The sequence below is a fragment of the Schistocerca serialis genome, chromosome 3, assembly GCF_023864345.2.
Source record: "Schistocerca serialis cubense isolate TAMUIC-IGC-003099 chromosome 3, iqSchSeri2.2, whole genome shotgun sequence".
NCBI classification, from domain to species: domain Eukaryota; kingdom Metazoa; phylum Arthropoda; class Insecta; order Orthoptera; family Acrididae; genus Schistocerca; species Schistocerca serialis.
Window position 1 is genome coordinate 904,986,778 of NC_064640.1, and position 26,396 is coordinate 905,013,173.

At 42.0% G+C, this 26,396-nt stretch overlaps 1 protein-coding gene across 1 annotated transcript in view; it reads right to left on the bottom strand.

Annotated features, from left to right (window-relative positions):
• The window catches only part of LOC126471159 (katanin p60 ATPase-containing subunit A-like 1), a 115,358-nt gene that overhangs the window by 32,711 nt on the left and 56,251 nt on the right, over positions 1 to 26,396 (bottom strand). The window contains exons 8-10 of the mRNA XM_050099262.1: positions 15,077 to 15,256; positions 14,852 to 14,994; positions 755 to 867 (exon numbers count right to left, since the gene is read on the bottom strand). Coding sequence (XP_049955219.1) covers positions 755 to 867; positions 14,852 to 14,994; positions 15,077 to 15,256 — 436 coding nt within the window. The remainder of the gene's footprint in view (positions 1 to 754; positions 868 to 14,851; positions 14,995 to 15,076; positions 15,257 to 26,396) is intronic.

Below are 26,396 nucleotides of genomic sequence, written 5' to 3' on the forward strand. Positions count from 1 at the left end.
TGGACAGTCACTGATCACTAAGCACTGGAATGACAGGCATCCATTTTTGTGTTGACACCAAGTGGTGGTGTATCTGAAATGTTTTCCTTGGCCACCTAAAAGAAAATCACGAATTCAATGGCCAGCATCGCAGTCTAGCCTCCATTGCAGAGGTGTCGAAAGAAAAGGTGAAATGTTGCTAAGAGGAAGGTGTGATGACCTTCCTGTCATGTAACATGTCCACAGTGGCAATGGGCAGAATTGTGATGCAATTTGGTATCAATGTGACATCATTCACCCACCTCAAACCTCACATGAACTACTGAGCTGTGGCCTTCCCTTGTGTGTGTCATCTTTCTGTCTCAAGCGTTGCTGAGCCCGATGGTGACGTTGTAGGGTGCCATGCTTTTGCATCATTTCAGAGAAAGGTTGTAGGTAACTTTGAGCCAAATTTCAAACTTCTGTGTCACAATGGGAGACAGTAATAGGGTTGCACAGTGTAGAAGAGAGAGGCGACAATCACTTTAATGATGCAGTTCTGAAATTAAATGTAATTTTTGCTTATAATATCCATACACTATTCTCACACAATCAATCAATCTCTCTCCCTCTCTCTCTTTACAGAGGAAGATTTCATTTTAAGCAAATGGTGTTTGTCAAGGCTACAGTGGTAACTGATGCATAAAAACAAGTTCATACTACCAAACAGCAATCTTCTTTTTCTCGAAAAAGTGAAAACATTTAATCTCATTCTTATAGACAATGTCTGACTTACGTGTAGGTAAAGGAATGTAAATACGTTTTTCAAGTCTTCGTCTTAGAGCTTCATCAATATCCCACGGAAAATTTGTGGCAGCAAGTACCATAACTATTTTTCCTGGCTCATCACTACAAAACAAAGAACACAGTAGATAGGATTAAAATCACTATAAATGATGATAACTATAGAATTAAGAAAGTGAGAGGAATGAGTTATAAGAAACTACAGTGCTTAAAAATTAATTAAGAAATGATGCTGGGTTCTTGATAACTCTCGTACTTCATTTATTCAAACACTTCCCTCTCTCGAGGACTGAAAGTAATGCTTTTTTAACACAGCATTTGTGTTTTCTTTTAGTTGTTTATAGGCACAACAATAACTGCAAATTAAATAGTTTTTAAATGTTTTTTTACTTGATAATTGTTTCAATCTTGAGGTTTCTTTTATTTCAGAAATCCTTTTTGTATCCATGTCAAACTGCAAGCAACTTTGTCTCAGAAGACTTGGCATCACTTTCAGTCTTGTTTTACTGATGCCCAGTGCTACAACTATACATCACTTAAATCATACAAGTTGTATATATAAATAATATTTCACAAAATACTAAGTTCATTTGTAGCTAAAGTGGTCTGATAATTTACTAACTGTAGTTTAATCAGATCACACCATCCACATCATTACAGTTTCTGTTGTAACAATACATACTGTCAGTTACAATCTGCATAATATAAAGCAATCATTCAAACCCGTCATTAAGAATTTTGTGAAACTTTTGAAATTCCAACTATTTTCAAACGAGCACAACTTAAAATTTTCCTGGCAATGACACAAATTATATTTTTATAACCAGTTTTGTAGCTTCTGTTCACTTTTGTGCTAAGAATGTTCAGATTCAAACTATGGACTGAGATATTTGTACGATTTGAAACTGTCTATGACAATTCCATTTATCACTGGTTACAGACCTAGAATCTTCACTTCAGTAAAGGTAGAGGAAGGAGTCTATGAAAGTACAGCTGTTATAGCATAAATGAATACATCCATTTAAAAGAATCTTAATAAAGGTAGGAAAATGGTTTTTCTTTGCAAGTGTGCCAAGAAAATGACAGCAAATTATGTAGAGCAGTCAACATCATTCAGTTACGCCTGGGGGCTCAAAATGTAAAATATCAATAAATATAATTTAAAAATATTGTACAACATCCTTTGTTCTTGTATGTGATAAGCAAAGTTGTGAGTGGGATTGAAAACACCTGCCACAATTCAGTAGGCATGTTAGAAAGACAGTTGATGTGAAGACAGAGTTTCAGCAATGCTTTAAAACAAATGAAACCTTGTTGACAAACAAAAGTTGAATATTGACAAAATTCATAATAGCAATGTGAGAAGTATTCAATGAATTCAAAAGCACAATTTTTCCCATTAAACTGGCAAAAAAAAGCCTAAGTACTTTTATTGGGGCTTTTAGCATTCTAATTGTGTATAGAGTGTAAGAAGAATGGCTGATTAAATGCATTTGTGTGCACAGTAAGCCGTCTAATCTTGTCTTTTTGGTCCTTACAGCAATACCATACATAGAGGACTGAAGACCGTGTCCAGATTATTCAGTTAACGTTTGTTCTTGAAATTTTGCAAGAAGGCTTCTGAACAATAACTGGTGTTTATCATCAAGCATCTGCCAATTCAGGGTTTTTCAGCATTTCCACAATGCTCTGCTGCAAATCAAACAAACCCGTGACCATATGTATGGTTTTCCTTTTCACATGTTAGATATCTCCATTTGGCTTATTTGGCATTGGTTCAGCATGTTTAGGCAATATTCTATGATGGAATGCACAAGTGATTTGTAACCAATCTCCACTGTAGACTGACTGCATTATCCCAGTATCCTGCCAATGATCTGAAGTCTGCCCCTACCATATCTTTGAGTCTATGTGATCACTCCATTTCATATCTCTACAAACTGTTACACACAGGTGTTTGGATGAGTTGATTGTTTCCAACTGTGAGTCATCTACATCTACATCTACACCCATACTCCGCAAGCCACCTGAAGGTGCGTTGCGGAGGGTACCGTGAGTACCTCTATCGGTTCTCCCTTCTATTCAAGTCTCGTATTGTTCGTGGAAAGAAGGATTGTCGGTATGTATCTGTGTGGGGTCTAATCTCTCTGAGTTTATCCTCATGGTCTCTTCACGAGATATACGTAGGAGGGAGCAATATACTGCTTGACTCCTCAGTGAAGGTATGTTCTCAAAACTTTAACAAAAGCCCATACCGAGCTACTGAGCGTCACTCCTGCAGAGTCTTACACTGGAGTTTATCTATCATCTCCGTAACGCTTTCGCGATTACTAAATGATCCTGTAACGAAGAGTGCTGCTCTCCGTTGGATCTTCTCTATCTCTTCTATCAACCCTATCTGGTATGGATCCCACACTGCTGAGCAGTATTCAAGCAGTGGGTGAACAAGCACACTGTAACCTACTTCCTTTGTTTCCAGATTGCATTTCGTTAGGATTCTTCCAATGAATCTCAGTCTGGCATCTGCTTTACCAATGATCAACTTTGTATGATCATTCCATTTTAAATCACTCCTAATGCGTACTCCCAGATAATTTATGGAATTAACTGCTTCCAGTTGCTGACCTGCTATATTGTAGCTAAATGATAAGGGATCTTTCTTTCTATGTATTCACAGCACATTACACTTGTCTACATTGAGATTCAATTGCCATTCCCTACACCATGCGTCAATTCGCTGCAGATCCTCCTGCATTTCAATACAATTTTCCATTGTTACAACCTCTCGATATACCACAGCATCATCTGCAAAAAGCCTCAGTGAACTTCCGATGTCATCCATAAGGTCATTTATGTATATTGTGAATAGCAACGGTCCTACGACACTCCCCTGCGGCGCACCTGAAATCACTCTTACTTCGGAAGACTTATCTCCATTGAGAATGACATGCTGCGTTCTGTTATCTAGGAACTCTTCAATCCAATCACACAATTGGTCTGATAGTCCATATGCTCTTACTTTGTTCATTAAACGACTGTGGGGAACTGTATCGAACGCCTTGCGGAAGTCAAGAAACATGGCATCTACCTGGGAACCCGTGTCTATGGCCCTCTGAGTCTTGTGGATGAATAGCGCGAGCTGGGTTTCACACGATCGTCTACAGAGTAGATTTACGGTCTGCAGAAAAGTCATTATACACGAACATAATACGTGTTCCAAAATTCTACAACTGATCGACGTTCGAGATATAGGTCTATAGTTCTGCGCATCTGTTCGACGGTCCCTTCTTGAAAATGGGATGACCTGTGCCCTTTTCCAATCCTTTGGAATGCTACGCTCTTCTAGAGACCTATGGTACACTGCTGAAAGAAGGGGAGCAAGTTCCTTCACATACTCTGTCTAAAATCGAACTGGTATCCCATCAGGTCCAGCGGCCTTTCCTCTTTTGAGCGATTTTAATTGTTTCTCTATCCCTCTGTCGTCTAGTTCGATATCTACCATTTTGTCATCTGTGTGACAATCTAGAGAACAAACTACAGTGCTGTCTTCCTCTGTAAAACAGCTTTGGAAAAATACATTTAGTGTTTCAGCCTTTAGTCTGTCATCCTCTGTTTCAGTACCATTTTGGTCACAGAGTGTCTGGACATTTTGTTTTGATCCACCTACCGCTTTAACATAAGACCAAAATTTCTCAGGATTTTGTGCCAAGTCAGTACATAGAACTTTACTTTCGAATTTATTGAACGCCTCTCGCATAGCCCTCCTCACACTACATTTCGCGTTGCGTAATTTTTGTTTGTCTGCAAGGCTTTGGCTATGTGTATGTTTGCTGTGAAGTTCCCTTTGCTTCCGCAGCAGTTTTCTGACTTAGTTGTTGTACCACGGTGGCTCTTTTCCATCTCTTATTATCTTGTTTGGCACATACTCATTTAACGCATATTGTACGATGGTTTTGAACTTTGTCCAGCGAGCCTCAACACTATCTGTACTTAAAACAAAAGTTTTGTGTTGAGCCGTTAGGTACTCTGAAATCTGCTTTTTGTCACTTTTGCTAAACAGAAAAATCTTGCTATCTTTTTTAATATTTCTATTTACGGCTGAAATCATTGATGCAGTAACCGCTTCATGATCGCTGATTCCATGTTCTGCGTTAACTGTTTCAAATAGTTCAGGTCTATTTGTCACCAGAAGGTCTAATATGTTATTGCCACGAGTCGGTTCTCTGTTTAACTGGTCAAGGTAGTTTTCAGATAAAGCACTTAAAAAAAAATTCACTGGATTCTTTATCCCTGCCACCCGTTATGAACGTTTGAGTCTCCCAGTCTATATCCGGCAAATTAAAATCTCCACCCACAACTATAAAATGGTGGGGACATCTACTCAAAATATTTTCCAAATTATCCTTCAGGTGTTCAGCCACAACAGCTGCTGAGCCAGGGGGCCTATAGAGACATCCAATTACCATGTCTGAGCCTGCTTTAACCATGACCTTCACCCAAATTATTTCACATTTCGGATCTCCGTCAATTTCCTTTGATACTATTGCACTTCTTATCGCTACAAACACGTCTCACCCTTCACTGTCCAGCCTGTCTCTGCGGTATACATTCCAATCTGAGTTTAGAATTTCATTACTGTTTACATCTTGTTTCAGCCAACTTTCTGTCCCTGGTACTATGTGGGCATTGTGACTGTTTATTAATGAGAGCAGTTCTGGGACCTTTCTATAGACGCACCTGCAGTTTACTATTACCACATTAATATTGTTATTCCCTGTTGCATTTTGCCTACTCCTACCTTGCCGCGTCTCAGGAAGCGACTTGTCGGGCCTAGGGAGGGAATTCTCGAACCTAAAATCCCACATGTGCACTCCACACGTGCTCCACTACCCTTGTAGCTGCTTCCTGCGTGTAGTGCACGCCTGACCTATTCAGGGGGACCCTACATTTCTCCACCCGATAGTGGAGGTCGAGAAATTTGCACCCCAGATCTCCGCAGAATAGTCTGAGCCTCTGGTTTAAGCCTTCCACTTGGCTCCAAACCAGAGGACTGCGATCGGTTCTGGGAACGATACTACAAATAGTTAGCTCAGATTCCACCCCGCGAGTGAGGCCTTCCGCCTTCACCAACTCCGCCACCCACCTGTATGAACTGAGGATGACCTCCGAACCCAGACGGCAAGAGTCATTGGTGCTGACATGAGCAACAATTTGCAGTCGGGTGCACCCAGTGCTGATATTTTAGTCACAGCATACTATTTTTCCAAATTTTGTGAAGTGCACAATTTTACTTCTGTGAACCGTTAAACAAGTTTCCAATCTTTGCACCACTTTCAAATCTTATCAAAATCTAATTGCATTTGCTCAGTTTTTTTCACATAGTACTGCATTATAGGTAACTATCATCTGCAAAAAGTCTGAGGTTACTATTAATATTGTCTGCAGGCCTTTAATATACAACATGAACAACAATTATTTCTACTTCTCTCGATGACTTAATCCCAAGGAACATGCTGTCTTCTCCCTACCACGAAATCTTCAATCCAGTCCCAAATTTTGTTTGATACTCCATACAAGCTTACTTTCATTAATAAATGTTATTATGGTACAAAGCCAAATTCTTTTCAGAAGCAAGAAATGTAACACCCACACAATTGCCTTGATCCATAGCTTTCAGTAAGTCATGTGAGAAAACCATAAGTTTGGTTTCACTCAATTGATGGTTTCAGAATAGATGCTGATTGGCTTGGAGGTGGTCTTTCTGTTCAAATACTTCATTATGTCTAAGCTCAGAAAATGTTCTAGGGTTCTCCAACAGATGGAAGTCAATGAAATTGGATGGTAATTTTATGCAACATATCTGCTGTCCTTCCTGTAGACGGATTTGATCTGTGCTTTTTTTTTTTTTATCACTGGGCACAGTTCTTCGTTCCACAGATCTGTGATATACAATGGTTACAATGGGAGCTAAATCAGGTGTAAATTCTTTATAGAATCTGACTGGAAGTCCACTGGGCCCTGGAGCCTTATTTAATTTTAGCCTTTTCTCAACACCACTGCCACTAATATTTTTATCATTCCCTTTTGCAGTGATGTGAGAAGTAAACTGGGCAAGTCATTCTGTATCTTCCTTAGTAAAGGAACATTTGAAAATGGAAGTAAGTGTTCCTGCTTTTGCTTTGTTTCCCTCCACTTTGGAGATCATTCACTAAAATGCTGCTACAGAATCACTGAAGGCTTTAGACACATTACCCTCTTGACAGCCAAAAGCATTTCATTCACTATCTCTCTGTCTATAACCCTATGCTTTGTTTTACACATACCATACAGCAGTCACTGTTTCTTTACAGTGAGGATCCTTCCCATCATGAAAATTTCTACTAGGTACATATATATCCAGTGCTTCATCAAATACTCTTCTAAACGCGCACCATAATTCCTCTACTTGCTTCTGACCATAGTTAACTGTTTTGAGTTCCTCTTTGAGTCTCCTACAGTTATTATCTGGATTTGAGGGGGTCACCCAAGTTATATGTCTGATGGGTAGTATACTGTACCCCTGAACAATTTGGAAGGGGCGGGGGGGGGGGGGGGGGGGGGGGGGAGGGAGGGGTTTCTACAATTCACTAAGCCACAAGTCCAAAAGTCATAGCCTAACTCGTCACAGATCTGTTTAAGTTTCTTCTACTCAGCTTGGAACTAGCAAGCCCCAATCAGTACTGGGGACAATGTTTCCAATTGTGAGCTTCGCTGAAAAACTGTGAGCAAGGATGGTATTTTTAACCTAGTCTGCCAGTCACTGGAATGATCCATGTATAATAACAGGCTCTGTTCATTCCATGGTGCACCACAATTTGCAGTTGGTTGCACATTGCTCCCTCACTGGCAGCCAGAAAAGCCTCTTCAACAAGCAAAATAAGGCTTCCAGGCACACAGAATGCACATGTTGATCCTTCCCATCCCCATCTGCTATTTGTGTAATGGCTGTAGCTTTGAACTGGCAATCATTAATAGACCCTGGCCCATCTGCACCCATCCACCCATCCCTTGACACCTAACAGCTGAAGTGTGTTTCACTATGACAGTTTCAGTTTTAGTGGAAGAAAGCACATCAAACTGTTTGATTTTGGTGAATGAGTATAATAACTTTAGTTCCACCAGGTTCCTGCCTCCCCTGCGCAGGGTCCCTAGACCTCCCGGACATGCCACTCACTATCAAGTGGATGAGTGGTGATACATCTTGTACTTCCAGCAGAGGAAACAGTATTCCCTGGAGATGATAGTGCCTGAAGTACCTTTGGTATCCCTGGAACATGAAACTCAGAAGTTCACCCAACCACACCTAACTTCTAATAGCTTGAAAGTAGAGCAAATTCCAGTAGCTTAAGAACGACAACTATCTGATCCCAAATAAGAAACAGCATTCATAGTGGTTCTGAATTCTGACTGATGCAATGTTCATTACATTTTTAAAAAAATCTTTAAATAAGCCTCACTGATACGGTTTTAATTTCAGGCCTGTCTCATTATAAAGAATTCAAGTTCTTTTTTAAGCTATAACACTCAAGAAAGTGGTTTCTGCAAATAAAGAGAAAAAATTCAGATAAAATGTAGAGATTCCTCGAAGATAACTTTATGTCTTGACATCTGGTTGAGGTTATGCTCACTAACAGACTCCTGTAACAGTCTGGAAGCCAGTGCTCATGTAGATTATGACAAATATAGATGAAATACGCTACTGTTAAAGGTGGAAAACTAAACTAAACATGAGTTGTATATTATAATGTTTCATTTTGTTTTAGAGTGCAAAAACAACTAGCATTATATGCGCCCATGTCACAACTGTAGAACATGACAAAAAAGGAGTTCAAACGACTACACGTTAAACCCAATCAACGGTAGGAAAGACAGCTAAAAACAGAGACTTGAAGAAAAGTCCACAAAATACACCGTAGAGAAACAGAGGTCCTGAACTAAAGATTAAATGTCCATCGCCATACTGCTACGACGGATAAAAAGTAGAGCACAGTCAACAGCCCGTGTGTCATTCTCTAAAACGGCCGATAACTCAGACAGCAAACATAAATGAGAATGTTAGTGGTTAAAAAAAGGGCATTCCATCATGAAATGGTGAACCGTCCAATGTTGAAGGCAATGAACACAAAGTAGCAGGTGAGCACCACTTAACAAATGGTGATGGCTGCAAAGACAGTGCCCAATACGCAACCTAGCTAAAATGATCTCCTCATGGCGAAAGGGCTGAGAGGTGGTCATGCAAGCTGCTGGAAGAGGTTTAACTCCCTGGAGGACCAGTGGTGATGCCAAAGTGGCACCACCTGCTGACATATGGCAACACAGAGATCACTGGAGGGAATAGAAGAACTAGGGGGCTGAGGTACGAGGACTGCAGCCTCGGCAGCAGCATCAGCAGCCTTGTTTCTCATTAGACTGACATGACCAGGGACTCACATAAACATCACAGTGGCTCCCAAGAGTGTGCAAATGACAGCTTTTCTGGACCTGTCGCACTAAAGAATGGATGGTGTACAGCACACACAGGCTCTGAACCGCACAGAGAGTTGGAGCAGATGACACAATTGAAAAGCCTGTGTCACCGGATGTACTGCGTGGCCTGATACAGGGCAAAGAGCTCTGGTGTAAACACTGAACAGTGTTCAGGAAGTAGATACCGAAAAACATCCGTGCCAATGATGAAGGCACACCAGACACCACACTCAGTCTGAGAGTCATCAGTGTACACAAAGGTACAATAGCAAAGTTCTGTGCGAAGATCAAGAAACTTGTGGCGATAGAATAATGGTGAAGCAGTTTTCTTAGGAAGCGAATGAAAGCAAAGGTGAACATGGGCCACCACACGAAGCCAAGGTGGTGAAGGGTTCACACCCATTAGGAAAGTGGTATGTAGTGTGAAGTCAAGCGGCAGGAGCAATAGCCAAACGCCAACTCCAGGAGGTAACAGAAGAGGGACGCACTTCTTACTGGCAATCAAAGGAGTCATCGAAGAAGCAGGCACAAGATGGGTGGCTAGGCATGGCAGACAAACAGCATGCATACCTGCTGAGGAGAAAATCACAGCAGTATGACAGCAGTAGTTTGACAGTTTCTGCATAGAGACTCTCAACCGGGCTAGTGTAAAAGGGACCAATGGCCAAATGGATGCCACGAAGGTGGATAGTATTGAGATGGCGTAAGAGGGACGGACGTGCAGATGCATACACGAAGCACCCATAGTCTAGTTTTGAATGGACAAGGGACCAGGGCAAACGGAGGAGGGTCGTTTCATCCACTACCCAGGAAGTTCTGCAGAGGACACGTAGGACATTGAGGGACCACATACAGTGGGTGGTCAGGTAAGACACTGAGAGGACCAAGAAAGTTTCCTATTGAGTATGAGCCCACAGGAATTTCGTAGTTTTAATGAATGGAAGAGAAACAGGCCCAAGATGTAAAGACGGTCGAAGAAACCAATTGTACCCCCAGAAAATCATACAAACTGTTTTGTCAGTGGAAAAACAAAAGCCATTGTCGATGCTCCATGAGTAACGACCATCGAGACAATGGTGAAGAAACAAGTCTGTGGAGAACTGCAATAGATGGCAAAATTATCACGGAAAAGGGAGCCGGTGAAATCTGGTGGGAGACAGGCCATAATAGGGTTAATGGTGCTAGCAAAGAGGATGATGCTCAGGACAGAACCCTGAGACACACTGTTTTCCTGGATAAAGGTGTCCGACAAGACAGAAGCAACACGTACCTTGAAAATTCAGTCTTTTAAAAAAAACTCCTGAAGGAAACTGGGCATGCAGTCACAGAGGCCCCAGGTGTAGAAAGTACAGAGGATAGAAGTCCTCCAGGAGGTGTTATAGGCTTTCTCCAAATCGAGAAACACGGCCACAGTCTCTTATTTCCCCAGAAAACCATTCATGATATGGGTTGGCAAAGTGATGAGATGGTCAACTGCAGAATGACACAATTTATATCCACACTGTGCAGTGGTTAGTAAATTGCAAATCTCTAGCCACCATACCAGCTGGGAGCTGGGCATGAATCATACGTTCCATCACCTTCCAAACACAGTTGGTGAGAGAAATGGAGTGATAACTAGGAGGAAGGTGCCTGTCCTTGCCGGACTTAGGTATGGGTATGACAGTGGTTTCAATCCAGTGTCTGGGAAATGTGCCCTCTGCCTAGGTGCAATTGTACATATGAAAGAGAAATGGCTTGCCTGCAAGAGAAAGGTTCTGCAACATCTGATTGTGAACACTGTCTAGCCCTGGGGTGGAGGATCAGTATGAAGTGAGAGCACGATCTAACTCCTTCACAGTAAAGGTGACATTGTAGCATTCACATTTTTGTGAAAAGAAGGTTATCACCCGAGCCTCCTCCACTCGTTTCCGATGGTGATAATGGATGGAGCTTGAAATTTCCACAAAAAAGCGGCCCAAGGTGTTGGAGATAGAAATAGGGTCCACAATGACATCATCTGCTATGGTCAGGCCAGAAATTGTGGGATGGACCTTCAGCCCAGAGAGCTGTCGGAGGTTGGCCCACACAACGGAAGAGGGAGTGGAACTGTTAAAAGAGCTAGTAAATGAAATCCAGCTAACTTTTTTGCTATCCCAAAGAACACGACGACGATACTGTGCACACATCTGTTTATAGCAAATGCAGTTTGCCATCATAAGAGTGACAGTTAAAAATGCACATGTCTCCCTGTGCGAATTGCATGATGGTATGCCTCAGTCGACCAAGAGACTGGGACACGGGGCGGTAAAGATGAAGTGGGAGGAATGGAACATTCTGCGGCGGTAAGTATAATGTTTGTAAGACATTTTACCTGGTCATCACAACTCAGGAAATGTTGTTCGTCAAAGGTCATCAGGGAAGGATAAAGCCTCCAGTCGGCCTCAGAATGCTACCATTTGGGTGTGCACATATGTGCGGTAGGAGTCAACAAACTGATAGCACATGGGGAAATAGTGATTCAAGTGCACATCAGAGAGAACGGACCACTTGAGACGATGGGCAAGTTGGGCAGTGCAGAAGGAAAAGTCCAAATGGGAATAGGTGTGCATGGAGTCTGAAAGGAACGTGGGGTGCTTCCGTGTTAAGGCAGATGAAGTTAAGGTGACTCAGGTCAGCTAAGAGGCCACCTCCCCAACAGGTTCTGGGAGAGCCCCACAGGGGATGGTGCACATTAAAATCACCAAGCAGTAGAAATGGGTGAGGGAGATGCCCAATAAGTTGGAGAAAGTCTGCCCTGTTGACACCAAATGACAGAGGGATGTAAACAGTACAAAGCGAAAAGGTGAGGTGAGGAAGGAAAATGCGGACTGCAACAGCTTGAAGTCGGGGAGATGGTTTGACTATGAACGTCATCCCGGATGAGCAGCATGACTCCCCCATGAGACGGAATGCTGTCCTCCTCGGGGGAAGGTCAAAGCAGACTAGAAAGAAATGTGAGAGCACAAAGCAGACATGAGGACAACATTTTGTTTTCTGGAGGCAGAGAACAAGCGAACGCTGTGATGCCAAGAGCAGCCGTAAGTCCTCTTTGTGGGATCCAAGGCCACAAACATACGCTTGGAGGAGAGTCATGACAAGGAAAGGGGAGGAGAGAAAAAATGAAGGGATGTCACCTCGGCAGTTGCCGAGTCCCAGCCTTAAAAGACTCACTGCTACAGGGTGCAGAGGCTGGGGGATTCTGGTCCACGCAATCGACAGAGTTGTCAGAATTCTAGCTCTGTCGGTCTACATAGTGCAGGGAAAAAAAGGTTGGTGTTCCACACTGGAAACACAGAGGTCAGGCTGGTGAGGGTATCACGTGGCGACACCGTCAAAGAGAATCTCCAAGTCAGTGAAGGAAAAGACCGTTTGCCTTTGTTTGACTTCTTGGAGCCTTTTTGGTTGGCTCAGATGTTTGTCAGCTGGAGGGACATAAGAAGTCTTCAGGGGAGTATCCCTTCTGTCCTTTTTGGCCTGCCAGTTTTGTAGCAGGTGACTTCGCCCTTTGAGGCAAAAGTTTGGTGGCTTGTTGCACAGCTGGAGGAGGAGACGGGGATGCAACCTTGACAATGGGTGAGTTTACAACCGTGGTGCTAAATTTGAGATCGCATATCTGCATGGCCATGTCCTTCATGGAGCAAAATGTAGCAAGAACAGTACTGTAAACGCCAGACAACAGAATGCAGGGTTTCTGACTAGCCAACAACTTGCGAGTGATTGGGCAAGGCACTTTTTCCTTCACCCAGATCTCCTGGATGGCCCACTCATCGAGATACATGGGAAAATCTCTGGAGGAGGCTGTGTGGTCACTATTGCAATTGATACAATGGGGAGAAGGAGGTGGACAGTCAACTTTGTGAGCATCCTTAGCACAGGTTAAACGTTTGGCCAGGTGTCAACAGGACATTTGATTGTTGTTGTAACGATGACACTGGTTTGAAATGTATGGTCAGACCGTGATAACTTCATAGCCTGCTCTGATCTTTGACGGAAGCTCCACTCTACCAAAAGTGAGGAACAGAGGTGTGTGGGCACTAAAGATGCATCTACCTTTTTCATTACCAAATGGACTGCATTGACTCCCTGACCAGAGAGGCACATTTGGATTTTTGCCTCAGTCAGACCATTGAGCAGCATAGTGTGAATAACATCACGGGAAGAATTCAACGTTCAATGGGCCTCGACACAAACAGGATAGCCATGGAGGAGCGAATCAGCAAGCAGTTGTGTCTAAGAAGCAGAAGTAGTCTCAAAAGCAAAGTGCCGTTGGGTAAATGAGAGCAGAATTTCACAGGGCCAGCAATTGCATCAACACCTTTCTAAATAATAAACAGATTTACTGTAGCAAAGGACTGACCATCTTCAATACATGCAACCATGAGGAACCGTGGTGCAGCTGGGAAGGTCTTTGAATCATTAGCCTCATTTCATTTATGTTTAGTATACATTGATTGTGAAGAAGATGATTGGCTCATTGCAACAAAATCCCTCACGATTGCCAGCATCTCCGATGGCGTGCTCCTTCCAACTGGGAGCCTCCCTTAGTGGGGATTGAACCCACGTGAGGTGACTGTTCACACCTTCCTAACACCCGACAAAGGGACCAATCAGCAATTTGGGAAGGTAGCAGTTCTGGCAATCACCCCTCCCTGGGCCTGGTCTGTAACAGGGGGTACGTGCGAACCCTCGTTGTCGACCTGGGGCTGGGAATTGCATGTTACCCAGCATCAGGTGCATGAGCTGGCCTTCAGGAGTGCACAGGGAGTAAGAAGAAAAAGAGGACCTAAAATGCCAAAGTGAAGGAAGGACAGGAGAAGGGGAATGAAGAAAGAAGAAAGGAAAAAAATACAGTGGAGAGACTGTTCTGATATCGGCTACTGAAAATGCCGAAAATATTTCCAAAAACATCCCACACATTCCCCAAAGGAGGGGGAAAAAGAATAGCAACAGGATATATATGCAGCATGTAAGGGAAAAGATGCTGCAAAGGCTGGAGGTGGATTATTATAATGTGTTTTGTACAATATGCATAGGAAGACTGCACTTACAGTACATGAAAAAGAGCATAAAGCTAGTGCAGATTTTCCACACAACTCAAACCTCAAAGAACTACCTTCACAACCTACGAGGTAACAAATCTGACTCACCCGTCTTATGGAGAGGTGCCCCAACAGAAAAAACAAGTGATCTTCATGCTCTACAGCAGGCCAATGACACAGCATTGCAATGGCTACAATTTTTTGACTTTAATATTTGACTACACCAGTTTGTCACTGAATTTTGCATTGTTTGAATTTTTGAAGCTTTTTGGAAGATCTATTTCCACAAAATTCATTTTCAAAAAAAAAATCATTGGAATCAGACTGACATTTTTCTGGGACAGAACACTGCTAGCATGTTGTACACTTTACACATCTACTGAACTTTCACCAATTCTCCAATGATAATACACACAGCATAATAATCAAAAGCATTTTTACACATACTCAGTTAAAAAAATCCATTATCCACTTTAACAAATAACTAGATTTAAAAAATCTAATAACACAACATGTTCACGTGCCTGTTTGAACTTATGCCGTCCATCTGCACCAAAAGTTCTGATTTCACACGGCGTGATGCCTCATGTTCTGATTCTGATCCCCTTCTTGAACACAATGAATCTATTTCATCTATAAATATTGTGCTTGGTGCATAAAAGCGAGCCTGTAAATTTTTTAAAATCCACCTTTTAGAAAGCTTTCAAACACATTCATTGTGCCACAAGTAGCAAATAAAAAATAGATACCATTTCAAACAAGAGTCGCACTAGTTTTTCTGATTCGCCTCTGTATTTTGATGTGAGAGTTGAAGATGATACATTGAAAAATGTTGTACAACATTCTGTTGCAACAGCTTTGGCTAGCATTGTCTTGCCTGTTCCAGGAGGTCCAACCATAAGAACTCCTTTCCACGGCCGTCTGATTCCCTGAAATGGGAGAAATGAAAGTTTAAATAAATATAACATTTTGCAACATTAAGGGTCAATTTTCATTGAAATGACTTCCATCTGTAAGGTTATTTACATACAGCAGAAAGTATGGTTAATATGAGAATTAGAACCACTCCCACGACACAACAATTTTAACCGATCTCTGTATAGATTTATATTAGAACACGTTAGGATTAAAGGAGACCACTCACTGAAAAGCAGAAGCGTTGAGTTGTCGACAAGCACACACAAAAGAAGAAAAACTTATCAGTTTTTGAAGTTATCCTCAGACTGTCAGTGCCAATGCTATTTTGCGACCGGTGGGCTTCACTGACAGACAATACCCTCCTACACCTTGTCCACAAACAGATTTCCTGCGCCATATCCTCACACACCCCCAATCCTCGCACCACCCACTAAGAATCAGCTAGAAACAAGTGCCACCCTTGTCACCCTATATCACCCTTGGCTGGAACAACTGAACCATATTCCTTGCCAGGGCTTTGATTATCTCTCATCCTGCCTTAAGATGAGTAACATCTTACCCAAGATCCTTCCCACCCCTCCTAAACTGTGGCACACCAAGGTGCAAGACCTCCCCAATCCACCCACACAGTACCTCCTACTCCAGCCCTGTCACAGGATTACCCTATGCCATCAGAAGCTGGGCCACCTGTGAAAGCAGCAATTTCATGTACCAACTCTGCTGCAAACACAGCACAGCCTTTTATGTTGGTATTACTACCAACCAGCTGTCCACCAGAATGAATGGCCACCACCAACCCGTTGTCAGGAACAAAGTTGACCACCTGGTGGCACAACATGCAGCTGAGCACAGCATGCTCAATTTCAATGGCTGCTTCACAACATGAACCATTTGGATCCTTCCCTCAGTTACCAGCTTCTCTAAACAATGCAGATAGGAGTTATCCTTGCAACCCATTCTCCACTTCCATAACTGTCGTGGTCTCAATCTTAGGTAACCCACTGTCCCTGCACCCTCCACCCAACAGTTTCCCCATCCTCTGTCCTGTCACCCCCTCCCAATTCACATCACTACATACCCTTCAGTGCGTGCCACTTCCCACTGCCCACCACAACTATACCTGCCATCCCTCCCTCCTGCATTCCTAGCTGTCAAACTAGCCCCCCCTTTGACCCACTAGCCACCCATACCCAGTCCTTCTCCTTACCTACAACCTCCGTCTCCCTCTACCCATACCACCCAACACTGCCCCACCACAGCCAGCCCACTTGCCACAAAAACAAAATATCGTTGGCACTATGTAGGTGTAGGTGTGTGTGTGTGTGTGTGTGGGGGGGGGGGGGGGGGGGAGGGGGGGCGTGTCCCAATTTACTGATTATTAACTGCAGTATAAAACCAGAAAAAAGCAGAGGGGTAGGAAATTAAGGATATGGAACCTAGATAAGTTGAAAGAACTGGAGAGTTCAAAAGGGAACATTAGGCAAGGAACCCAATAGATGACAGTAAAGGCACTAGAAGATCAAATACACAAAAAGACAAGGCTTAATAGAAGAATTTGAATCTAACTGAGGAATGGAGAAATATAAAGTGCAGCATATGAAGCAGGCAAAGGAGAACATACAGATGCTTAAAAAATGAAATGGACAAGAAGTGCAACCAGGCAAAGCTGGATTTGCTGGATAAGAAATGCATGGCTGTAGAAGCCTGCATGATTATGAGAAAGATATATGCCACCTATAGCATAATTAAAGAAGTTTTGGAGAAAAAAGAAGCACCTGCATGAGTATTAAAGCTCAGATGACAAGCCCGTACTATGAAAAGGAAAGCTGAAAGGTGGAAGAAACACACTGAGAGTCTATAGAACACAAACTTGAATACAATATTACAGAAAGAGAATAAGTAGTAAATGAATATGAGATGAGAGATATGATACTGCAAGAAGAATTTGACAGAGCTCTGAAAGACTGAAGTTGAAACAAGTCCCTTGGAGTAGATGATACGCCCTCAGAATTATTGAGAGAGTCAGACAAGACAATACTACTCCAAATTTTATGCAAGATATTTCAGACAGGTGAAATCCTCTCAGATTTCAAGAATAATGTAATAATTCCCATTGCAAAGATGGTAGATGCTGACAAGTGTGAATATTACCAGACCATTAGTTTAAGATGTCCTGGTTACAAAATATTTACATTTATTATTTACAGAAAAAAGGTCACTGGTAGAAGCTGACCATGTGGATGATCTGGCTTCCCAAGAACTGTAGGAATAAAGAAGCCGATACTGACTATACAACTTATCTTAGAAGATACAATAAAGAAATGGCAGCCAACATTTACAGCAATTATAGATTTAGAGAACGCTTACACCAGTGTTGACTTTAATACATTGTTAGAAATTCTGAGGATAGCAGCGGTAAAATACAGGCAGCAAAAAGTTATTTACAACGTTTACAGAAAGCAGAGATCAGTTGTAAGCATTAAGGGGCACGAATGGGAAGCAGTAATTGAGAAGGAACTGAGATGATAGGATTGTAGCCTCTCCCTGATAATATTCAAATTGTAAAATGAACAAGCAGTAAAGAAAATAAAGGAGAAATTTGGAAAGGTAATTAAAGTTAAGGGAGAAGAAGTTAAATCTTTGAGGTTTGCCAACAACACTGTAATTCTGTCCGAGATGGCAAAGGACATGCAAGAACAGTTGAATGGAATGGGTAGTGTTTTGAAAGAAAGGTAATAAGATGAATACTGAGAAAAGTGAAACAAGGGTAATGGAATGTAGTCAAGTTAAATCAAGCAATGTTGTCAGACTAGGGTGACTGGTTTGCGCGGTGCTCAACTGTGTGGTTATCGGCACCTGTTCACATTCCCAATCTGTATACAATCCAGTCAAGCCACTTTCATGTATTATGATGGAATGATGAGGATAACACAAACACCCAGTCCCCACGTAGAGAAACTCCCCAACCTGGCCGGGAATTGATCCCTGGACCCCGTGGTCCAGAGGTAGCAACGCTAGCCACTAGACCACGAGCTGCGGACGACAATGCCCAAAGCAGAGAGGATACAAAATACAGACTGGCACCATCAATAAAAGAGTTTCGGGGGAAGAAAAAATGTTAACATTGAATAGAAATATAAATGGCAATGATAATGTTATAACAACCTGTTTCTCATTCAGAAAGAATGACCATAAAATTGTAATATCATATGTAGTGTATTTACTGACTGCAACCTAAAACACACTGACAGTGCAATACGACCTGTCTGACCCATAATAGATTATAGAGCCCTAAATCAGTTGTGTCATGTGCAAGGCACATCATGACTGAACGTGAAATGTAGTTTTTATATGTAACACCATGGTCTTATGCTTATCGTACTTATAGGACAACATATTCACACAGTGAGACGTAATCATGGATTACAAGTCAAAATTATAAAAAAGTGGCATCACTATGAAAAATTTTACAAATAAGTGCTCTGTGTTCACATGATTGTCATACTGTGTTCTGTCTTTTCTATCAGAAAAAAAGTACGCTCTTGCGTACTGTATTCAGGTTCTGCCAGATTATGATCGCTAGGTTGAAACAAACAAAAACTTTGCAGCATTGTGTGGTTATTTATAACAAAATATCAAATTTGAGTCTTAGGAAGTGTTTTCAGAGAGTATCAGTATTTAGTGTTGTCTTGTATTAAAGTGGACAATAAACAGTTAAGACAAGAATAGAATAGAAGCATTAGAAATGTGGTGCTACAAGAGAATGTAGAGGTAGATCGAATAACTGAGGTGGTACTGAATCAAAATTAGGGAAATGAAATGTGACACATCAAGACTATAAGACAGCTGAGACTTTAAGGAATTGTCAGTTTGATAATGGAAGTAAGTGTGAGGGCAGGGAGGATTGTAGAGGAGACCAAGGCTTGAATACAGTCAGCAGGTTCAAATGGCTGTAGGACGTAGGAGTGATCTACAGATGAAGAGATTCACTCCAGAGCACTGAAACCATGTGGCAGAACTGCATGAGCAGTGCTCACTGTCTGTCACTTGCTTTGCTCATGTTGCAGAAGCACGCGGTCGGCAGGTACCACACTCTGTATCACCTCGCATGTATTCATTGACTGGCCCTGCTACGCAGCTAAGGAAGCAGGCTCTTTGCAGCTTCATCATCACATTGCAGCACTAATGGGCTCACCAAGTGTTAAAATGCTTTTATAATTAGAATTTATTTATAGCTGTAAATTTTATATGTTTTCTACAAGGGAGTGTGTGCTGTATACCTTAATTCACTAGGCATTACCACAGCAATTGAGTATGATTATGTATAACAAATTATGTATAACAAATATCAAAGAGGTAATTGAACACTGCATGCTTTGAAGGGCACTGATTTAGCTGTACAACTGTAAATTTAGTTGAAAGAATGGCTGACAAAATAATGCTTACACTCAGTCAGCTACAACAATCACACCAACACTGACACACATTTAGGATCAAACAAATGAAAAGTATTACTTTGAGGAGTGTGACAACAGATTATAATTGTCAAATTCGTCTATAATTAACAAAAAACTTCAAAGCAGCTATACTATAGGCTCTTGTGCATAAATCTAGGAAATGAAGTAATAAGACACATTATGGTTTCGATATTAACTACAATGAACATGAAGAGGAAGGAAGCACAAGGTGTAATGGTAAGCAGAAATGGGCATTATTTGAATAAATTTCAATCTGGGCAATTATTCGAGCAAGTAGATCATTCAAACAATTTTATTCATACATAAATTATTTGTAAGTAATGAATAATGTAGATCATTCAGACAATTTTATTCATACATAAATTATTTGTAATTAATGAATAACGTAGAATGCCACTGCATTTTCTTTGTTTACTTCTTGTACCAAATTCTATGACTAGTGTTTCTTCCCCTGGCTCACTGCTGTTTCTAACAGACAAATAACTTATTAACGGACTGTACAGAAGTGAGTGTTGGTGAATCGGTTGGTTAAGTTCCAGACTACAACTCCAAAGGCTTTGGGTCTGATACCCCATTGACTGTATAAGTTTTTCTGTTACTTATCGTTTCTTTCATCTCTAAAAATAAGAAAAAAGCGAAGTCCAGTTGCTCTGTGTTTTGGAGTTCATGTTGAAATGTAGATCCCTGTCTAACTGGCTGTATAAATCAGTTCAGAGAGGGCACACCTCCATGCCTTGTAGAGCAGTGCAGTATTCAAACCAACCTTTGGATTGTGCACAGATTTACTTGCTTTACAGTGGAACAAATGCAACACACAAATAGGGGTATCCCACATATAACTGGTATGCCTCACGAACCAGTTAATCATCTCTAGTTGAATTGCTTGTGAAATGGCAACACCATCTCCAAATGCCCATGGGCACCACCTCCAGCATCTCTTATAAACAAGTAACTACATGTTTTTAACATTACTGTTATCTATTCTTTTTTAGTTAGTTCACTGTTACTTCAACTCGGGTGTGAAGTGTACCGATTTTTTGTGGGACATCCTGTACTTCATAGGCAGAAGGCCATAGCAGTTACAAAATTCAACTGACTCTGCACTTGCCAGTACTTCCCCCTCCCCCTGCTAACATGCAGAAGTACTCTACATAAACAGCCAGCCATGAGAATGCAGCCAACAGAAACTCAATCTGCAGCACCTTTCTCCACTGTACAAAGACTGCTCTCACTACCACATATAGGTGTCTTGTTGATATAATTAAGCAATTCGCTCATGTTTTTAGTGCTACAAAATGAGTGAACAAAGTTTTAACTCAACTGTGAACACCTAAAAGCAACAGACTAATTTTAGGATAGTTAGTACTAAGTCCTTCCACTTTATCCTTGGACATCCCCTCGAGCATTTTCCAGCATGTTGAGAATGTTCAAAACTGCTGATATAGGTCTGTCATTCTTTATTCCCATTTACCTCCCATGGTATGGTACACAGAGATCTCCAAGTACCTCCCTCTCGAAGGCACAGATCGCTTCTTTGACTGTTGCTGAGGTTTTACAAATATACAGAAGGACCAGTCGTACTAGTGTCATGTTCAGCTGAATCTTATCCTTCTGTGACATCAGACAAGACTTCAATAAACTGTTCATACTAAAGAACATGTTATTAGCTTTTATTATTCTGTAAGGTACACATGTTGTGCTGTCGATCAATCTGTATGGTTGGAAATGAAGAGTACACTTCACACTCCATGACTGCAGTATAGAGACTTTTATTGTTACAATTGTTGTTATCTTGGAACAATAAAAATTTCTATACTGTGAACGTGGCAAACAAAGTGTGATCTTCATTTCCATTTATTATTCGTTGAGTCATTTCTTTCATTACTTCACTTTTATTAGTCAGTATGAATCCCAGGTTCTTGATTATTATAATTCGCCATCAGTCAAATTTTCTTTGCACTGTGGAGAAATCGGAGAGCATCTTTGTATACTTGCTCCAGGGTGTTGGCAATATCCATGACATCATCAACAAATGGCAGGATTGTGTGTGCTCCTAGCATCACCATTTCTTTGATTTGACAAGTGTCATGGCTTACTTTTTCCAAGATCATGCTGAATGGTATTGGCACCAATGATTTTTTTTTCTCAATCCATTTTTAACACAATGGTGGTGATAGTTGGTTGCCAAACCTTACTTAACAAGTTGATCAACAATAGCAATCTGCAATTAGTTGGATGTATTTCGGTAGGATGTCAAATTCCTTTAATGTTTTCCATAAAATGGAGTGGTAAATGCTGACATAAGCTTTACTGGTTACATACATAATTAATTCTTATGATTCCGTAGTGTAGCTTGGTGGCTCTGTAGTACAGACAAGAGACTGAGAGGTTTTGGATATGATCCCAGTTCAGTCCTCCGCTATCAAGACATGACTAAAGTGCTAACAGAGGTTGATAGCACCACAGACCTCTTTCTTACGCCAGCCACATGACGAAGCAAAACTGACTATATCCTGGCGCCAAGGGCTGTATTTATGGTGGTGCAGGGGCCCCAGGTAGCAATTCCCACCGAGCGAGCTACCTTGTCCAGGTGCCAAATTCTTATTGCATTTTCACAATCAGGAGCTCACCCCAGTCATTGCTATGCTGCAGTCACTGTCTGTGCCAACATCCTTGCCCTGGATCCTGCAGTGTGGCCTCTCTACAAAAGATGTGGCCAGAATAGTGATGTGGACCAGGCAAATGCCCAGTGGGCAGAACATTTATAAATGGGCATTTGCCCATTGCCCAAAAGCTGGACATTTTTTAAAAGTACTTTTTAAAGTTTTTCTGCTAGAATGTATAATTTACCAATTAAAATAAAGGATGGAATGATAGTCTCAGTACTAAAAGTTAGTAAATGTTTATGCTTAAACCCATGTAGTCATTCATTGCCTTTATTACTAAGAATGCAAGGAAAGAAGAGTGAATCTCTTTTTTTTTTTCTTTTTTTTTTTACTAGCATTTCAACTTGCTGTACCAAGGAAAACCATGTGTCACTGTCTGCTACTTGCCATTTACCCTGAAGAGCCAAAGGAACTGGTACACCTCCCTAATATCGTGTAGGGCCCCCGCGAGCACACAGAAGTGAAACAACATGAAATGGCATGCACTCTACTAATGTCTGAAGTAGTGCTGGAGGGAACTGATACCGTGAATCCTGCAGGGCTGTCCAGAAATCCGTAAGAGTAAAGGGGAGTGGAGATGTCTTCTGAACAGCACATTGCAAGGCATCCCAGATATACTCAATAATTTTCATGTCTGGGGAGTTTGGTGACCAGTGTTTAAACTCAGAAGAGTGTTCCTGGAGCTACTCTGCAGTAACTCTGGATGTGTGGGGTGCCGCATTGTCCAGATGGAGCCCAAGTCTGTCAGAATGAACAAAGGACATGAATGGATGCAGGTGATCAGACAGGATGCTTACATGTGTATCATCTCTCAGAGTCATATCTAGTCGTATCAAGGGTCCCATATCACTCCAACTGGCCATGCCCCACACCATTACAGAGCCTCCACCAGCTTGAACAGTCCCCTGCTGACATGCAGGGTCCATGGAGTCCTGAGGTTGTCTCCATATCTGTACACGTCCACCTGCTCAATACAATCTGAAACGAGACTTGTCCAACCAGGGAACATGTTTCCAGTCCTCAACAGTCCAATGTTGGTGTTGACGGGCCCAGGCGAGGCATAAAGCTTTGTGTTGTGCAGTCATCAAGGGTACATGAGTGGGCCTTCGACTCCAAAAGCCCATATCAATGATGTTTCATTGAATAGTTCACATGCTGGCACTTGATGGCCCAACATTGAAACGTGCAGCAATTTGCGGAAGGGTTGCACTTCTGTCATGTTGAACAATTCTCTTCAGTTCTCATTGGTCATGTTCTTGCAGGACCATTTTCTGACCACAGTGATGTCAGAGATTTGATGTTTTACCGGATTCCAAATATTCATGGTACACTCATGAAATGGTAGTATGGGAAAATCCCCATTTCGTCACTATCTCGGAGACGCTGCGTCCCATCGCTCGTGCACTGACAGCAACACCACGTTCAAACTCACTTAAAACTTGATAACCTGCCATTGTAGCAGCAGTAACTGATCTAACAGCTGCGCCAGACACTTGTTGTCTTATACATGTGCTGCCGACTGCAGCGCCATATTCTGACTGTTTTCGTATCTTTGTATTCGAATACGCATGCCTATATCAGTTATTTTGGTGCTTCAGTATAATGCTACCTGTTCTACTCTTCGCTCTCTGTTGCACTACACACACACACACACACACACACACACACACACACACTCTGTCCTTAGGTCATTGCTTTGTGAGGCAACATGCTTTAGAATCCATCTAAAATCTCTGAATGTTATTGAAGAATAATTACTGATAACAAAATTATAACTGAATGTATTGAACAGCTGGCATGTGTTTCTTAATGATAAATTTATTCTTAAAAAGTAAGCTTTATTGTGTGATGTAGTGACGTTTGAGGCAGACTACAGTTTTCTGTTCTGCTCCTTTATCTACTTTCATATGACGGCACTGCTGTAAGGATAAAATTAGAATACTAACATGAAAAGAATTACTAACAAGGACTCTACACGCACCTGGCAGCTAATCATCTTGATCCAGCAGTACCATGTAAGTAACCTGAAGCCTAGAGAGATGCTTGATGCAATAAGCTTTGTTTGTGGCACAGCAAAGAACACATATTAAATGTTATTCAGGTTACAGAGAGCTTGGCTGACAATAGGGACAAACATGGGATTTGGTCCAGATAATTTCTGTGGGAAGGAGCAGGTCCTAACCCTCAGGAAGATGAAAATCATCGTGTAAATTCCTTTATTGTGGTGGTGATGTTTAAGAGGAACTTGTGAATCGGCAGAAGTTGCTGTTAAAATTCAGGGCACATCAGTTACATCTGCTAATACAGAGCTTTCCTTCAGCACTTTTGGATGAATCCACAGTATCAAAAACTCATATCAGACAGCTGCAAAACTTATCTACCTTTCCTATAAAAGAAAGCTGATAAATGGAGCAGTAACACGACATAAGCCTGTTTACCTAAGGAAAAACCCGTACTTAATTGTCCAAGCGCAGACAAAATGGAAAGGTACCCAGTAGTCAGTGAGAAATCAGATTCAGGAGAATCGGAGGCAGAGTGGGAACATCATGATTTTTCTTCAGCTTATGAAGATAAAGAAACTGATTGACAACAATTTTTTATTTTTTGCAGTAGTATACTATAAATAAAAATACTACCTACACTAGTTACTAAATACACTCATGCTCATAAATTAAGGATAATGCTGATACATGGTGAAACAACGCTCTGGTGGGCAGTTTGTGGGTTTAAATCACCTCGGGGTATGACCATGCGGTTCATTTGACATGTGGTCGTCGCACGGCGGCGCTGGCAGCAGTCCACATACGCAGAGATGTATTGGTACATGTCAGAGTACGGTTCAGCGAGTAAGTGTGCAGACATTTTTGGATGTGCTAATAGTGAAAATGGCTCAAAGAACACATATTGATGACGTTATGAGGGGTAGAGTACTTGGGCAACTGGAGGCTGGTCAAACACAGCAGGTCATAGCACGGGCCCTCCGTGTGCCACAAAGTGTGATCTCTAGATTATGTCAACAATTCCGGCAGACAGGAAACGTGTACAGGCACTACAGTACGGGACGTCCATAGTGTACAACACCACAAGAAGACCGATATCTCACCATCAGTGCCCGCAGACAGCCACAGTGTACTGCAGGTAGCCTTGCTCTGGACCTTACCGCAGGCACTAGAACAGCTGTCTCCAGACACACAGTCTACAGACGACTGAACAGACATGGTTTATTCACCTGGAGACCTGCAAGGTGCATTCCACTGACCCCTGGTCACAGGAAAGTCCATAAAGCCTGGTGTCAAGAACACAGTACATGGTCATTGGAACAGTGGTCCCAGGTTATGTTCACGGACGAGTCCAGGTATAGTCTGAACAGTGAGTCTTGCCGGGTTTTCATCTGGTATGAACCAGATACCAACCCCTTAATGTCCCTGAAAGGGACCTGTATAGAGGTCGTGGTTTGATGGTGTGGGGTGGGATTATGATTGGTGCATGTACACCCCTGCATGTCTTTGACAGAGGAACTGTAACATGTCAGGTGTATTGGGACATCATTTTGCACCAGCATGTCTGCCTTTTCAGTGGTGCAGTGGGTCCCACCTTCCTCCTGATGGATGATAACACACGGGCCCACCAAGCTGCCATCATCTTGAAACAGAAGATATCAGGCGGATGGAGTGGCCTGCCTGTTCTCCAGACCTAAGCCCCATTGAGCTCGTATGGGATGCTCTCGATTGACATATCGCTGATGTCTTTAAACCCCTAGGACATTTGAGGAGCTCCGACAGGCACTGGTGCAAGAATGGGAGGCTATACCCCAGCAGCTGCTCGACCACCTCATCCAGAGTATGCCAAACCGTTGTGCAGCCTGTGTACATGTGCATGGTGATCGTATCTCATATTGATGTTGGGGTACATCCGCAGGAAACAGTGGCGTTTTGTAGCACATGTGTTTTGAAACAGTTTTCTCAGCTTATCACTAATACCGTGGACTTACTGATCTGTGCCGTGTA